At 51.4% G+C, this 17,856-nt stretch overlaps 1 protein-coding gene across 2 annotated transcripts; it reads right to left on the reverse strand.

Annotated features, from left to right (window-relative positions):
* Positions 1 to 1,440: 1,440 nt before the first annotated feature.
* Positions 1,441 to 13,968, reverse strand: TRIM63 (tripartite motif containing 63). Of its 2 annotated transcripts, XM_034647079.1 has the most exons (9): positions 13,659 to 13,964; positions 12,616 to 12,788; positions 9,645 to 9,813; positions 8,776 to 8,871; positions 7,313 to 7,546; positions 6,532 to 6,554; positions 6,074 to 6,198; positions 3,504 to 3,575; positions 1,441 to 2,031 (listed from the first exon to the last, which is right to left on the reverse strand). In XM_034647079.1, the coding sequence occupies exons 1-9, from the start codon at positions 13,815 to 13,817 to the stop codon at positions 2,021 to 2,023; spliced, it is 1,062 nt and encodes a 353-aa protein (XP_034502970.1). In that variant the 5' UTR covers positions 13,818 to 13,964; the 3' UTR covers positions 1,441 to 2,020. The 2 variants fall into 2 exon arrangements, with proteins under 2 accessions (XP_034502970.1, XP_034502962.1); XM_034647071.1 differs by lacking the exon at positions 1,441 to 2,031 and having other exon boundaries at positions 3,370 to 3,575; positions 13,659 to 13,968.
* Positions 13,969 to 17,856: the final 3,888 nt, after the last annotated feature.

Below are 17,856 nucleotides of genomic sequence, written 5' to 3' on the forward strand. Positions count from 1 at the left end.
CGACTGCGCTACCCAGGCGCCCCTAGCCCCCCCCTTAAAAACAGCTGTCACCCACTGCCTCCTTGCAGACAGCCTCTCCTCTGCTGTCCTGCCCGCTGCTCCCTTCCAGGCGTATTCAGTAAATTTCTATCTCCTTTCCTCTGCCTCAGGTGAATTTTTTTTTTTTTAAGGAGAAAAAAAAAAGAATCACATGCTCTATCAACTGAACCGCCAGGCATCCCGCCTCAGGTGAATTCTTGTCACCGCCCTCACTACTGACTTCCACCCAATCAGACACCCCGCATTTGGGGGCCCTCATCTCTCAAGAGAGACACCCCATTTAGACACCACAATTGGCAAAAAATAATAATAATAATAATGAAATAATAATAACTTGAGAAAGGACTAGAAATGAGAGAAAATTTTGAAAATTCAAAGTTAGGGATTGAGTGAGCCTTGGAAAAACTCCCAGAAGTGAAAATGGGCAGAGGTGTGATGGGTCGAAAGCACTTTCAGAAAGTGAGCTCCACAGGACACTAGTACTGGACGATGTCACACGAATGAATAAGCTGGGAAATGCTGGGTTAAATACTCAATCCGCCAAAAAATATCAAGAGGCAGTGTTTCAAACACCATGAACTAGATGGACCAATCATTGTCTAAGGTTATGGCAGGACTGCTCAGAGCCCTTAGCTTGCTGCTGTGCTCTGAATGTGGAAAAAATGGGACAGACTCTGCAGTGTTCCTCAACGATCTAAGTTCGCAGCATCTCAGACCTGGTCATGTGCCTCCTTGGATCCACTCGGCCTCACCTCTCTGCTGGCCCCTTGGCTCCTTGTTCATGGAGGCCCTGGAAGCTACTTCGGCCTTGGTCTTTGCCTTATCCATCCCCTAGCACTGGCGGCTGGCTCGGCCTGCCCTGCATGAAGTCTGGAATTAACACTCTGGGAGGCGGACTTCGATCCTGAGACAGAGAGGAACTCCCTCCCTTCTTCCCTCTGATGAACTGCTTTGAGCGGTGTTGCATTCTTTATGACCTGCTAGAAATATCTCCCGTGACTGAGCAAGCAGCTGGGGGCGGGGGGGGGGAGGAGTTCTCTTGGTGAAGCCGTGGCCAGCTCAGTAATGCCCCACGTCACATTTGCTTCCCTCCTTTCCTGTCCCACTGCCACTTCCCTTCCCTCTGGCCGCCCTGGGATCACCCTGCCGCTACAGCATTGAAGCTTTGCTTCAGTCTCAGTGTTCTGGAGAACCAGAAAACAAGGCACTGAAGCTGTTTCTTGGGGACCCCCTCTCAGGGCCAGCTTTCCACGGCGCTCCCATTGGGAAATGCGAGTTTAAAGAACTTCTTCTTTGGTGGAGTGGAAACCGGGCCTGCAACACACTTCCCATCAGACCTCTGTCCATCCGCTCTGAGTTCTTTCCAGAACAACAGGCTGAATGAAACCCCAGCTCTTTGGGTAATAACAGAAAGAGAGCGCTGTGCATTTATTGAAACAACATGTAACACAAACTCAGTTGCCATCCCCTATGTCAGGGATCGGCATTGACACCTGCACCGTACAGTATCCCTTTCTCGGCCTGTGAGTGCTACCCAGCCCTCCCTCCCAGGAAAGGAGGAGGGCAGCTTTGTCAGGCTGGCTTCCCTTCCCTCTTTCTAACAGTAGCCAGTCACACAATGACCAGGCATTATCATACAAAAGTTCCTTTACGAAAAGCACCAATTGGCATACATATACAAGTATATACAAAAATCACATTTAAAAAATGTACAAAATATTCCATTTTGCACCAACGTAGAAAAGTGTCCTGTGTGGTTGTTTCAAGCATGTTTCCAATTCTGGTTCAGTGGCTGCTGGACACAGCAGTGGGGGTCCTACTGCTAGTTCCTGCTCTCTGAGCAGAGAGAAGACACACCTTCCGTTTGCCCCTCCAGGGGCCCCGACCCCTCCCACCCTGGGCCTGTCACCAAGGCAGCTGGGCCCATCCCCACCCTCCCCAGTCTCTCTGCATCCAGAAGGTCTCTCCCTCATCCAGCTCCTTACTGGTGTCCTGCAAGATAAAGACAAAGAAACACAAGGTAAGACAGGGCACGGGAGGGCGGGGGGGATCCAGGGCTTACTGAGCCCCAGTGACAAAATTATCAGACTCCAACTCCTGCCTGGCCTGTGCCTTTTTAAACCAAAATAGAATTTAGTCATCAAAACACCACTGATTGCACACCCAACACCAAACTCCAAAAGAGTAGCCTGTATTTTTTCAACTGGATTGGAATTTAGTTCCAATAGTGACTTGGCTTGAAAAATGCTAACAGCAAACATGTGCTAATTAGCAAACATGTGCTTTCTATGCGCCAGACACTGTTAAATGTGATCTGATTTACTCTTCCCTAGAACCTTTTGCGGTCAGTATTATCGTGCCCCGGTGCATAGATGAGTAGATTGAGACCCAGAAAAGTTGTGAACAGCCCAAAATTATACCATCCGTCTGTGTGTAGGCTGCCGTTCAGAACCCAGGCACTTAACGACGCTCTGGGCACAGAGAGCTTTCTAAATGACTACCCCGCCTACCCCGAGAACACGTGGGTGGGCAAATGCCCCCAGAGGCCAGCGGAGGACCCCACCGGGGAAAGCCGGCAGGCGACAGAGGTGGGCGGAGCAAACGGGCAAAGGGGGCGGCCCCTGCCCAGTGCCAGCTCTCTGGGATTAGGGAGCGGGGCAAGCATTGTTAGTTCTTTCCAAATTTTCACAAGAAGGTGGAAATCCAGATTCTTAGTTGAAATCTTCTTTCAAAACAACAAAAAAACAGGGGCGCCTGGGTGGAGCAGCCCGTTCAGACCCCAGGTCATGATCTCAGGGTCGTGAGACGGGTGTGGAGCCTGCTTGGAGTTCTCTCTCTTTCTCTCTCTCATTCTCTTAAAAAACAAAAAAAGCCTGTCCCCCCATCTCCTAATTTTTAAAATGTTGGCAACTAATTTTAAAAATTTTAAACATTGTGCTGGCCAAACAAAAGTTCTCAGTGGGTCAAGCCTGGCTCATAAGTCCCTTGTCTTCTATGTGACACTGTATTGCTTTCCACTCAGGAAGGTCATTGAGGTATAAAATGAAAGTTTTTTTTTTTTTAAGATTTTATTTATTTATTCGACAGAGATAGAGACAGCCAGCGAGAGAGGGAACACAAGCAGGGGGAGTGGGAGAGGAAGAAGCAGGCTCATAGCAGAGGAGCCTGATGTGGGGCTCGATCCCATAACACCGGGATCACGCCCTGAGCTGAAGGCAGACGCTTAACCGCTGTGCCACCCAGGCGCCCCATAAAATGAAAGTTTTTATTATGAATAGTTTGGGGGTTTTTTCTCTAAGGATAAAGGGAACAGGACTTTACCCTCAAAAACCCATATTAGAACCATCACCACATGCTGGCATCGTCCCCAGGGTCCAGCACAGCACTTTGCACACAGTCGGGATTTCGTGTTGTTGAATGACTGAACGAATGAATGAACGCATGAAAGTGGAGGAATTTCTTACCTTCTTCTTTCCTCTCTGTGGACTCTTCCTCTTCCTGATCTTCTTCTTCGATGAACTCTTCCTCTTCCTCATCTGTGTGTGACAAAGAAGAACTGTATGAGGACGGAACCAGTTCCTTGGAGGAGCTGCTCAAAGGGGCACCAGGCTGGAGACAGCACCTACCCAAACCCCTTCCACAGCNTGAACTCTTCCTCTTCCTCATCTGTGTGTGACAAAGAAGAACTGTATGAGGACGGAGCCAGTTCCTTGGAGGAGCTGCTCAAAGGGGCACCAGGCTGGAGACAGCACCTACCCAAACCCCTTCCACAGCCAGCTGGGACCACACAGCCATGCGGTGACATCAGTGTCCCCGGAGACGACGAGCTTGCCAAAGCTAAGATGCACAGAGGCCTGCTTCCTCCTGCCCTGGCCTCCTCCTTCCTTCCCACACCCCTCCAAGGAGGGAGGTTCAAGACACCTTTGTTCTAGGAGCAACAGCAGCTCCTGTCACTTGACCTGCCGGTGACCAGAGGGGACTTTGGGGGAAACACACTTGGTGCCTCTGCACGTCTGCCAGTTAGACCGAGACACGTCCCCTGGGGGGAATGGACTCCCTGGTTCTCAGGGATCAGAGTCCTTGTCTTGGAGGAATTTGCTCAGCCTTTGAAATCTGCTTGCCTAGCACTTCTTGTCCAGTTTTCCTTATTCCACAGCCTCCAAAGGGGTGGCCGTGGGGTGGGGGACATTTCTAGGGTCATCTGTTTGATAGCTCTCTGAAGCTGAGCCCCAGACAGACGGCGACCTGTGTCCTCACCTTCCCATCCTGGGACATGGCCTTCACGCTCCACTAAGAGGGAACGTGTCTGTTCACCCTCCCCTCCCAAGCCACTTCCTCGATGCTTTGGGGCCCTGAGCCCCACAAAGCCAGAGCATTTGTCAAGAGTGTGCAGGGGGGTTTGAAAGAGTTCATGCCTCCAAAATGTCAGCCTGATTTCCGGCTACGTAGCTGGGACCTGTGCATAACCCAGGGTTTTTTGTTGTTGTTGTTTAATTATTATCACAATTAACTGTTCTCAGCAACATCAGCTGAGCCCTTCCTATGTGCCCAAGTGTTGTGCCAAGCGTCTTGTGTGCGCGCGCACGCGTGTGTGCCAAACGTCTTACACGCATTGTCTCATCGACTCCTGCCCAGGGTCTCTGGAGCCAGAGGGCCCTTGGTGGAGTCCGCGTGGGCTACTTACTAGCTGTGTGGCCTCCAGCAAATTACTGACCCCCTCTCGGCTTTATTTCCTTAACTACAAAATGGAGACAGCGATAGAAACTACCTCGTGAAGTTAGATGACAGAATTTAATGAGTGGGGTATTTTGGAGTTCGAGCAGAGCTTCGACACCGGATTCTGAAAGCCTGTGGCAGAGCCAACACGAGACGTGCGGGCTCTCTTTCTCAGCTGGTCATCGGACCATCGCCTCTCAAGTCCACACAACACGTGGCACAACTGGATCTGCTCTCTCTTTCTCTGTCGCTAAATAGCTACCTTGCAATGGTGTGACCTTGAGCAAATTATTAAAGCTTTGTTCTTCATCTGGTTTCCTCGTTTCCCCTTAGTCCTTTCCCCCATTATTGTTATGGTTATGTTGTTACGATTGTTATAGGTACTCTATGTGAGAGTAATCACAAACAGAAATGAGGAGAGAATACAGGTCAGTTAAGGTGCCCTGGTATCAGAGAGGGTAGCATTGGGAAGCTGGAAGCTGACACTACGACCAGCCTCGGGCAATAATTAGTTTATGTCTGGTGCCTGACAAACCCCTCAGCATCGCTCTTTTATTTGTTTCAAGAGCACCATGATGTGGTCATTATTAGTAGGCCCACGTTTAATTTAATTTTCGAAGTTAGAAAATGAGGCTCAGGGGTGCCTGGCTGACTCAGGCGGAGAAGCACATGATTCTTGATCTCGGGGTCTGGAGTTTGAGCCCCATGTTGGGTGTAGAGATTACTTAAAATCAATAAAAACTTTAAAAAGGAAGAAGAGGGGTGCCTGGGTGGCACAACGGTTAAGCGTCTGCCTTCGGCTCAGGGCGTGATCCCGGCGTTATGGGATCGAGTCCCACATCAGGCTCCTCTGCTATGAGCCTGCTTCTTCCTCTCCCACTCCCCCTGCTTGTGTTTCCTCTCTCGCTGGCTGTCTCTATCTCTGTCAAATAAATAAATAAAATCTTTAAAAAAAATTAAAAATAAATAAAAAATAAAAAGGAGGAAGAAAATGCAGCTCGGAGAGGGAGAGGAGCTCACCAAAGGTCACACCGGTAACAAGTGGTAGAGCCAATATTTGAACTGACTCTGCCTGACTCCAGTTGCCATGTGCTCTTTCTGGGGCCCCAGGCCTCCCTGCAGTGGATCCACACATAATTTACTGAGCGACAACTATGTAGCAAGTACTGTGCGAGGCTCTGGGCTCAGGCAGAAGCTGGCTACAGGAGTCTGACTGTTTGCTAGTTGACCTGCCTCCAGGTGGGGCTCAGCGGCAGGGAAGCAGATTTCCAGGGGTGGAGCCGGGAAACAGACGCCTGGCGCCCCCCCCCTCCTTTACCTGTCCCAAAGTCGATGGCCCTCAGGGCATCTGCTATGTGCTCTAGGTCCAAAGTAAAGTAGTCCATGTTTTCAAAGCCCTGTTCTGTCTTCCCGAGCTGGCAACCCTTGGAAGCTTCCACAATGCTGTGGGGGAGGGAGAGAGAAAGAAGAGGCGGGGTGAGATTTCTGGGCCTCAATGAAAGAAGGGGGTGTCTTAGCTCCAATTCACAGCAGCGCACATATTTGTGGCCACACCCAGGCCTTGCACCTAGAGGCTCCCCGTGGAGGGGGGTGTTTCCTCTCTAGTCACCAGCAGAATGGAGGGGCCAAGAAGGCAGGGATGCAAAGGCCAGGAAAGCTAGCCTGGGTTGAGACCCTCCCAGCCGACTTAATGCAAAGGGGGAGGCCCACTGGGCAGAGATCAGAGGCCCTGGTGGGACCTAGGGCCTTGGATCATAGTCCTGGGGAGACACTGACCTTTTGATGAGTTGCTTAGCACTCTGTGGGGGGAAAGAAAGACAGCGAAGGGTTAGGAGTGCAGAAGAAGTGGCCCCAAGAAGTCAGCAGAACCAGTGACAGAGCAACGGATGGGCCCTCGGTGCCATTCCCTAGCTTAGCTGGGACCTGCTCCCTGCCCGGAGTTGAACAGCACCTGGGTCTTTTCCTCCTGTTCGTGGTCCACACAAGGTTTCGGTCATCACTCTAGGACCCTTCCACTGTCAGGGCAGGAAGCTTGCATTTTCAGAGTATCATTCTAAACATTCTTAAACTCCCAAATCTCCAAGACGAGAGTCATACCCTAATCACCTTTTTTATACCCAATGTCTAGCCCAAAGCCTGGTCCACAGTATGTGCTTAGGAAATTTTTATCGAGTTGTGAAATCTTATTGTTGATCCTTTTCTGTCCCCCCAACAAGCTTTTCTAGGGCAGGGCTGTGTCTCCCTCATCTCTGTTGTCCCTACTTCTGTGGCTGACCTATAGCATGTGCTCAATGTAATAGTCTCTACGTGGACACTGTGTTTGGCAGCTTACAATGCCATTTCGCAAACATCTTCTTATTTGATCCTCACAAAATCAGCTAAGAGGAAAGAAGGTAGGAATCGTTGCGTGCCCATTTTACAGATGAGGACGCTGAGGCTTAGAGCTTTAAATGGCTTGCCCAGGGGCATGTGGGTGACCAGCGATGGAGCGTGACCTGCACTTTAGTCAGCGCTGGTGAGTCGAAGTGACCGCCCACACCCTCCTCGTCCTGCTCACCAAGAGGAAGATGGCCCCGCCAGGCTCGTCCAGGGACTGGATGGCCGTCTCCACCAGCTTCGTGGACTTGTCCAGTTGCTCCCGGTACTGCTGGATAAGGGCCTCGATGAAGCCGAGCTTCTCCTCCTGCTCCCGCGTGACCCGCTGCAGCAGCTCACTCTTCTTCTCATCCAGAATGGCGTACAGCACGTCAAACTTCTGGCTGAGCTCTTCCTTCACCTGGTGACTGTTCTCCTGGGGGCAGAAATCTCAGAGTCACACCCTGTGGGGTCCTCCTCCCTGTGCCTGCACTTCCTTCCTGCGATGGGTGTGCTAGGAGTCACAGGTCTGAAGCGGGAGGGGATCTTACTACACCCCCATTTTACAGGAGACGGAATGAAGGCCTAGCAACGAGAAACCGCCTGCTGAGGTCTCAGAGCCCCTCGCACACCAGTAACGCTCGGAGGCCGGTGTCATGAAGAAAGCTAGCCCCTTCCTCAAAATTAGAGACTCCGGAGTCAGATGGGATGATCGATTCTGGGCCCCCTTGTGCCCCCAAGTCACTCTCACCCTCCCCCCATCCCCCATCTTAGGATAAGACTGGATTCAGGAAGCTCTGCCTCAGTTGGTCCTAAAAGGGGTGGAGAAACAGCATTTCCCCTAGCGGCCTGCTCGTTGAGGCTCCCTTCTCTGCAACATAGATACCTCATGCTAGTTTCCTGACCTGTAAAATCGGTATAATAACCGTACCTCACCAGCCCAGCGGCTCTAGGATCCTCCGTCAGGCTGGGAGCCTCGCATGACTAGGAACAATGCCCCCTTCTTCTTTTGAAAGCACCCTTCACACAACTCTTTGTCCACCAGGGGTGTGATGTTCCTTTCCCCCCATCTCATCTCCAGGCCCCACCTCAAGTGGCGATGGGAAATCGTGGGTGCTTTTGCAAGGATAGAAATGTTTCCTTCTGCTCCTACAGTCTGGCTACTCAGTGTGGTCCATGGACCGGCATGTTGGACAAACCCCGGGAGTTTGTTAGAAAGAAATGCAGAACCTTAGGCCTCCGTCCAGACCTACTGAATCACAACTTGAATTTTAACAGGATCCCAGGGTGATCTGAATGCACTTTAAAGTCCGAGAAGCTTTAGTTCACCACACACTGAGAACAATGCTCTGAAAACTACACGTGCTGAAGAAATACTGAGAAGGATTGCTGGGATGCTCCCTGAAGTCAGGGATCAGGTCTGTCTTGGTCACCACCCCATCCCCAGCGCCTTTGGCAGGGCCTGACACACAGCTGTGTTCCAGAAGCATTTGGTGAATGAGTGGATGAATGGATTAGTTGGTCCCCACTCCACCTTTCCCAGTTGAACACCCCAGCCTCCAGGCCCCAACCTGTAGCCACGACCCACAGGTGAGCCTTCACCCCAGAGACCTGGCTGCACCCAGAGGCTTTGGACCCCCAGACAAGAGCTCTTTTCCCCCTCACCTTGGTCACTCGACAAGAGTCCTCCAGCTGAGTGATGATGGTCTGCACACGGTCGTTCCCCGCCACCAGCATGGAGATACAGTTACTCAGCTCAGTCTAGACGGCAGGAGGGGTGGGGGATCAGGAGAGGAGAGACAGAAGTGGTCTCAGGGCCTGTATTCTCAGGAGCGGCACCCTCCCCGCCTTCTCTGCGAGAAAGAGCTTCTTTCTGAGGTGCTGCTCAGATCCAGAGCAGAGAACGTCAGAGAGATACCACGTCCGGGATGTTGCAAATGAGGCCCAGAAAAAGGGGACGTGAGCAAAATATAACAGCAACGTACTGTCAGAGGAGGGGTTTGTTTCTAAGAAAGAAAGGATGCAGAAAAGAAGTAGAGTTGGAGAGTTCTAGAAGAGAAAGATCAAGAGAAGAGTGGGAGGCAGGGAAGGAGTGTCCGGAAAGAGGGGCCACACCTTACTGCGTGGGCAGGATGATGGGACTCCCACAGGCCTGGGGGCCCTGGAGGAGTGCTCTCGGCCATTTTCTGCTGCAGGAGAGGTAATCAGCCCAGGAAGAAGTACCTGGGGCCTGAAGCACACTGGGATTTAGAAGCCGTGGCCTGAGAGGACCCTGGTGGCCTGACCCAGGGGCCTGGTCTCTCCCCCGTGGCCACACCCAGGTGCTCTCAAGTGGCTCTAAGTATAACCCATGAGCTCAGCCACCTCCCCCAGGAAGGCAAGGGCTGCTGTCCCTGTGGCCTGGGAAGTCCCTCCAGAGGGACTATTCCTGAAAGGCCGGCTCAGCAGATCTACAGGGATCAAAGCCACATCCTGAAGCATCTGGCCGTGCCCCGCAGGCCCAGGCTGGGGGTAGAAGCGGCACGGGCCAGTACCTTCTGTCCCTGGAAGACGCTCTGCAGCGGGGCCACCTCACAGGCCTGGTGAGCCCCAAACACCTTGCACATGGAGCACGTGGGCACCTCACACGTGAGGCAGTAGATGTTGATTTTCTCGTCTTCGTGCTCCTTGCACATGGGGTGGCTGCCCTTCTGCGGGGGCCGACTGCAATGGAGAAGAATCACAGGTCAGATGGGGGAGGGGGTTTGGTCCCAAGTCCCTGTCTCCTCCCCAGCTCCACGGGACCACCCCGGATCTAGGGCCCGAGCTCTCAGTGACTGGCTGCCCCCAGTCCTTTTCATTTTCTGGAGACCCAGAAGCAGGAAAGCCAAGTGACACCAAGGGTGTCCTCACATCCTTGGACTCCAACACCAGTGACGGAGCTGGCCTTAGGCCCCGCCAGTGCCGAACGTGGGAAAGGTTGTAGAGTCCCAGGGTCGGAACTGGAGACCATTTCTGAGAAGAGGAAACTGAACCCCAGAAAGGTGAATTGACTTGCCCAAGGTCACCCATCAAGTCAGGGAAGGGGAGGCAAGAGTGCATTCACTCCAATTATAGTCCCCGTAGCTCTTGGACTCTGAGCAAAGCAATTTATACACATGGCCTCACTGAATTCTATATTTAATCCACCAGACTGTAACCGCCGTCAGAGCAGGGAAACTTGCCTATTCTCTTCATCTCCGCAGCGTGCAGTGCGGGGCACGGCCGCAGTGGTGCAGGTGGAGAGATCACGTCAGTGAGCATGCCCTGACGGCGGCCCCAGGCTCAGAGAAGGAAGAAATGTGTGGGCCCCAAGTCACACAACCAGAACGCGGGCAGCCCAGGCATGGCTCACAGCTCGGCCTAAGCCTTGACTTAAGGTCCACAAAATCTTTCCAGTGTCCAGAGTTTTCTTCTTCCCAAACACACATTCTTAGAATGCTTTTCTCCCTTGGTCGCGTTCTCTACGACTCTAGCATGTAATTTGTGTTTCTCTCGAGGCATCAGTTACTTCCCATCTGAGGCTCAGTTTTTTGGGTCTAAGTCCTACCTCCCCAGCTAGACTATACGCTCACTTAGAGCCAACCCCATGTCTACACTGCCGCTGCTTTCCCAGCCCCTAATACAGCAAGCCTCTCACAAATGTCAGATGGTGACTATCCCCCGTCCATGTCAACGCCTCACCTCTGAACAGCCTTGCACGACTGGTCACACCCCAGGCATGATTATCTCCCCAGGTTCTTAACTAAGTCCTTTTCCAGACTTATCTTTCTTTCATCTTTTAGCCCAGGGCCCCCCATGCTGGCTGGGGTCTCTCTTTGCCACCTGTCTCTACTCCCACTCGGGGAAGAGAGCTCTGGAAGGGCCATAGCTGCAGAGGTGAGGTAAGACCCTGAGGCCTGGTGCCCGTGCCCACTGCCATCCCCAATGCCCATTCTCCCAAGCCCAGGCATCAGCACCTGGGTTCAAATCCACACTGTTCTGCCACTCACTCATTTTGTGACCTTGGGCAGGTGATTTCTGCTCTCTGAACCTTGGTTTTATCCCAGAGCTACTGGGATCATAGCAGCTGTCTGAAATGAATGTGTTGAGCCCAGCACAGAGCAGACCCTCCAAAAAGGGCAGCTCTCCTGCCATTCGAGTATGTGGAAAGGTCCCGAAGGGTTCAGACATAACAGACTCTTCATGGGTCGGCACTTGGGGCAGGGGGCCCATATTTAGGTGCCATATTGACTTGATTATTATGAGAATGATTGGCAATATAGCTGCACTTTTGTAGTGTTGAACTCAGCAGCTCAGAGGCCATAGCAGTTTGGAATGTCCGCCATGGAGTCAGTTAGACAGGCTCCCTCCCAGCTTCACCACCTGCTGGGTGCCTTGGGCAAACCTCTGACCTTCTCCGAGCCTCTGTTTCCTCATTGGAAAATGCGGGTAAGAATGCCGTGTGGACTGCCATGAGAATTAAACCGGGGTCACGCACGGAAAATGCTCAGCACGGTGCCTAGACCCAGGAGGTGCTCCATAAATATTTGATACATCTAACACTTCCCATCAAAACCCTATTTGATAGTCACAATAACAAACCTTACCACCGTCTTCTGCAGGCGGGAAAATGAAGGCAAATTCCCGCAGAGCATTAGTAACAGAGAAAGACTCGCCAACGGTTCGCCCAGCCAGGGCTTTTTCTCACCAAGATTGGTGTGTCACCGATGCTGGGGCAGGCCGCTGCCTGCGGGCAGCACTGGGGGACGTTTGGGAGCAAAGGGCCCGAGAGCAGCAGCCTGGGAGTCTTGTCAGGGGTCCGGATGTGTAAAGAGCTCCCTGGTGGCCGTGTCTCTCCCCAGTTTGAAGCCACACACTGCACAAACTCTATTCCCACAAATTCTACCCAGGATGGAGCTGCTGTTTCACCAACAGGGAGACTTGGGGCCAGATCGGGGCTGTTCCCTGGCCATTTCTCTTTCCAGCTGGGAAAACTTAGGCAGCTGACGTCACCTCTTTGAGCCTCAGCTTCCTCATCCGTGAATGGGGATGATGAAAGTCATGCCTGATCCACAGGGGTGCTGTGGAGAAGCACAAGGAAGCTTCCCCAGTGCCCACAACGACAGCTATGGCCTTTGCTATATAGAGAGACCAGCTGTGTTCTCTCTGCACTTTTCTCTGCTTGTCATGGCCACTTAGCTGGCCCCAGTGCATCCCTCCCCCTGTCACATCTCGCCCTTCCCCTGGTTCCTGTCTCAGTCTCTCCTAGGAGGGCAGCCTAATGTCTGGGCTCTTCCCATTCACTGAGTGACAGCGGGAGCTGGTGCTGGGGACAGAGATGAGCCTCCGTTCTGCCTGAGGAAGAGGGAGAGGGCTCTCTGGACTGGCGAGTGTCGCTCTTCCAGCCAGGGCACTGGATCCTGGGCAGATGGGAAGGAGCCGGGGAGAGCGGGGACAGAGCAGCTGGGGAGGGAGGATGGGCTCCCCGCAGCTGGGCGCACTGACCTGGAGCACTCCTGCTTGTAGATATCAATGATGTTCTCCACCAGCAGATTCCTCTGTAGGCCGTACACTCCGTGACGGTCCATGATCACCTCATGGCGGCAGGAGGGGCAGCGGAAACGGCCTCCAGACATGGACACGGAGCCAACCCGGTTGGTCCAGAAGGGATTTGCGGCCTGCAGGTGGCAAGGGCAGAGGTGAGGCCCGGGACAATCTCCGATTGTCCTTCTTCCTGCTTCCCCCAACAGTTCTTGTCAAACCATTTGACCTAGAGCTCCCCATCCTGAGATGAGAACCAGCCCACTTATAACAGGGAGCACCTCAGAAATAACTAAGCGAGCGTGGGAGTCGGCAGACCAAGGCTCAAGTCACGGTTATCTTCTGAATCACTTTGGGCAAGCAAACTTCTCGCTCCAAGCCTCCACCCCATTCACGCAAGGGGCATTATCATTAGAACCAGCTCGTAGGGCTGCTAATTCAAAGATAAAATTGTGAGAGAACATTTTGTAAAATGCTTCTGGGAACCTTGAATCCTGCCTCCCAGCCAGGACACTCCTCCCCTTCCTTTGTTCAGGAGATGGATCCCCTCCAGCTCCATATTATAAGGAACTGGCCTCGAATGGGAAGATGCCTCTACTGGCCAGGGCCTCCTGGCCACCCTCCTCCTCCAAAAGCTCTGGGCCCCTTGCCACCAGGGAGCTGGCTCTCTCCCCAGGGGTCTGGTTTCTCTCTCCTCTCTGCCTGCCTCTCCCACTTATCGCTTGAGGCATTTGACTCCTGATTGGAGAGTCAACTGTGGGCTCAGGGCAGCGGTGGGGGAGCTGTGGGCAGGGTGGGAATGGGAAACACGCGTCATGGAGAAGGAATGGGGCAGCCAGAGCCGCCGCTGAGCCCCCTTCCGTCCAGAGGCCTCTGCGGGGGCTTCGCTCCAGACGGGAGAAAGCCAGCCCTGGTTTAGAAGTCCTGCACTAAGAAAGACTGGCTTTCACCACAGGCATCCTGAGCGGCCACCTGGGGCCCGGGACCCGGCCCTGCCCAGCGCTCACCTGGAAGATGTCATTGGCACACTTCCGGCAGAGGTTGTGCTGACAAGGCAAGATGACCACCGGCTTGGTAAACATCTCCAGGCAGATCGGACAGATCAGCTGCTTCTCCAGGTTCTCCATGGGGTTCCCATCCTGGATCAGGCTTGATTTATAATCCATATTGTCAGGAGGTATGGGGGTTCACCTGGCTGCCTCCTCTCCTGCCTCGCTCTACGCAGACCTGGGGTCTTGCCTTTATCACAAAATACCCACACAGAGCCTCTTTGCCTTCTTCTCCTGGTGCCCAAATTCTGTCTTGGTCTGAGGCCCCTCTGATATTTATAGCTGGGTCCCGGTCACATGAGCCCCAGGAGGGGACCAGCTGAACATTCCGATGCCAAGTGGCTGGCTGGGGCTTGAGTTTCCACCAGGCCTGAGAGACCGGCCCTCTCAAATCACATGTGGGGATGAGCAATCTCTGTTCTCCAGGGAGGAGGGTCGTAAACAAGAACAGCCTGTTCGTGGGCAGGCGTGGGGGGAGGACGGGGTACCAGAGTTTCCTCCAGAAACTAGTGTCCCAGGCTGGTAAGCCAGTAAGGGGACCCAAGGAGTGGGCCACTGGGATTTGCAGGGTTAATAACCAGGGATCCCTCACTGACCTAAACCCCCTCTTCTAGAGTACTGAGTAGCTCCCAAGAAGAGGGGTCAGAGTAGCCCCTCTCTCTGAGCCCATCCTGAGCACAGAATATTGCCAGAGACCTTGAGACCCCACCCCAGCTAGCCCAGCCCTCCGGCAGCCGTTGGCCACTACGTTCACTCTAATGCTAAAAGGCCTTCCTTGAGACATAGTCCAGTGCCCTTGATTTATAGATTTTGACCCTGAGGTCTAGAGAAGGAAAGGACCTTATCCAAAGTCACTTAGAAAGTCAGTGACAAAGCCAGGAATCTTTTTCATTCATCAGACATTTCTCTGAGTACTAACCATACATCAGGCACCAGGGTGACAGATAAATGAGTAATCCTTTTCCCTGCCCCTAGAAGCTCACAGCCCAGGGAGGGAGGCAAACAGAAATAGCTATCACGGGGTGCCACGAAGCCCCACCTGGACACTTAGAGATTATCCAGATATTCCCTCTGCTCTCTGGACAAATTTAAATTTTTCTCTATGTTCTTTGGGACATCTTCTGTGTTGGCAAGTAGAAATCATTAGAGTAGTTCTGACGGCTATTTTTAATGCGGAATCTCATGCAAAGGGATGCAGGGGCCAGCCCGTGTCAGGTGCTGGGGCAAGAGTGGGAGCAGTGACAGCGGGCCTCGCGGATGAGCCAAAGAGACCACAGAACATGCAGGAGTACCCAGGGTCTCAAGGGCGGTAGGAGAGGAGGTTGGGTCACCTCAACCTGAAAAAGATGATGGTTGGAGCCTTGAGGCAAGAACTAGTGAGTAGTGAGGGAAGACGAGACAACCTTGGGGTGAGGGGAGGAAATGGGAGCCAGAACCAGTCATAGAAAGAGGAGGAGGGGGGCACCTGGGTAGCACAGTCGTTAATTGTCTGCCTTTGGCTCAGGGCGTGATCCCGGCATTCCAGGATCCAGTCCCACATCGGGCTCCTCCACTGGGAGCCTGCTTCTTCCTCTCCCACTCCCCTGCTGTGTTCCCTCTCTCACTGGCTGTCTCTCTGTCACATAAATAAATAAAATCTTTAAAAAAAGAAAAAAAGAAAAATAAAAAATAAAAAAAAGAAAAAGGAAGAGGACGAGAGGCTTGGGGATTTTTTTTTTTTTAAGATTTTATTTTTAAGTGATCTCTACACTCAATGCGGGGCTCGAACTCACAATTACAGGATCAAGAGTCATAAGCTCCACCGACTGAGCTGGCCAGGTGCCCCATGAGGCTGGGGAACTTGAAGGAGAGGGTGCTCCCTGCCAAATGTTAATGGCTAGTTTTTGCTGGGCACTTACTTCCCAAGTGCCGGGCACTGTGCGAAGCGCTTCGTATGAATTATTTACTTCATTTCATCACCCCAACAGCCAACAACGTGAGAACTATTCTATCCCCATTCCACAGATGAGGAAACTCCAGTACAGAGCATAAAGTAAGTGGCATGAAGCAACATAGCTTGAGAGAAAGGCCTCTAGGACATGAACCCAGGCATGCTTGACTCAGAAGCCCAAGCTCCTTAGTGTTTTTTAAAGATTTATGTATTTATTTTTAGAGAGAGCACGCGAGTAAGCAGGGGGAGGGGCAGAGGGAGAAGTAGAGAGAGAGAGAGAGAAACAGATTCCCCGATGAGCGTGGAGCCCAATGCAATGTGGGGCTCGATCCCACGACCCTGAGATCATGATCTGAGCCAAAATCAGGAGTTTGAAGCTCAACCCACTGAACCACCCAGTCACCGCCCCCGCCGAAGCTCCTTCTGTCTCTACTGAACTGCAGGTCAGCACTGCCAGGCCAGCTAGGGGTTGGAAGAGGGGGCAGGTTGAAAAGAGGCCATGCCTTCTTCCTTGCTCATATCTCAGTTTTGTTCAGGTATCAAATAGCACTGTTCTCCAGGAAGGTGGACTTCTCCAAGGCCACACGAGACTAAGGCTTAAACCTATCATGGTAATCCCATTGTCTTCGTCTAAGTGATATAGCTATGGCCTAGGAGACCCAAGGGCTCGTGGAAGTGGGAGAAAGATAAAGCGCTTCCTCCGTGATAAAAAGTGAAGAGCAAAAGGAAAGCTTCATTCTTGCCTTTGAATGGGGGCTGTGAGCGGGTGGAGCAGCTAGCTTGCAGCCCAGAGCAGGGACAAGTCTCAGGGAGACATCCACTCCCTGGAAAGAACAAGGAGGGACTGTAGAAAGCACAGGTGACATTGATGCCATCACTGTGCTGCCAATTTCCCCACCCCTGGACCTGCCCCCCTCCCGACTATTTAAGATGTGAGATAAATTAAGCAATCTGGAAGAGATGGAGGCCTTCCTGGAAACCTATAAACTGCCAAGACTGAAACAGGAAGAAATTAGATTTTTTAAACAGGCCAATTAATTATGAAGAGATTGAGTCAGTGATAAACAACCTTCCAAATAACAAAACTCCAGGCCCGGATGGTTTTCCTGGGGAATTCTACCAAACATTCAAAGAAGAAATAATACCTATTCTCCTAAAGCTATTTCAAAAAATAGAAACAGAAGGAAAGCTACCAAACTCATTCTATGAGGCTAATATTACCTTGATCCCCAAACCAGGCAAAGACCCCCTCAAAAAGGAGAATTACAGACCGATTTCTCTAATGAATATGGATGCCAAAATCCTCAACAAGATCCTTGCTAATAGAATCCAACAGTACATTAAAAGGATTATCCATCATGACCAAGTGGGATTCATACCTGGGATGCAAGCATGGTTCAACACTCGCAAATCAATCAATGTGATACATCATATCAACAAGAAAAGACTCAAGAACCATATGATCCTCTCAATTGATGCAGAAAAAGCATTTGACAAAATACAGCATCCTTTCCTGATTAAAACCCTTCAGAGTGTAGGAATAGAGGGTACATTTCTCAATCTCATAAAAGCCATCTATGAAAAGCCTACTGCAAGCATTATTCTCAATGGGGAAAAGCTGGAAGCCTTTCCCTTAAGATCAGGAACACGACAAGGATGCCCACTCTCGCCACTATTATTCAACATAGTACTAGAAGTCCTTGCAACAGCAATCAGAAGACAAAAAGGGATCAAAGGTATCCAAATCGGCAAAGAAGAAGTCAAACTGTCTCTCTTTGCAGATGACATGATACTCTATATGGAAAACCCAAAGGAATCCACTCCCAAACTATTAGAAGTTATAGAACAATTCAGTAAGGTGGCAGGATACAAAATCAATGCCCAGAAATCAGTTGCATTTCTATACACGAATAACGAGACTGAAGAAAGAGAAATTAGGGAATCCATCCCATTTACAATAACACCAAAAACCATACGTTACCTTGGAATTAACTTAACCAGAGACGTAAAGGACCTATATCCTAGAAACTATAGATCACTTTTGAAAGATATTGAGGAAGACATAAAAAGATGGAAAAATATTCCATGCTCATGGATTGGAAGAATTAACATAGTTAAAATGTCCATACTACCCAGAGCAATCTACACTTTCAATGCTATCCCGATCAAAATACCGAGGACATTTTTCAAAGAACTGGAACAAATAGTCCTTAAATTTGTATGGAA

Source organism: Ailuropoda melanoleuca, chromosome 2 (assembly GCF_002007445.2).
Source record: "Ailuropoda melanoleuca isolate Jingjing chromosome 2, ASM200744v2, whole genome shotgun sequence".
Lineage (NCBI taxonomy): Eukaryota > Metazoa > Chordata > Mammalia > Carnivora > Ursidae > Ailuropoda > Ailuropoda melanoleuca.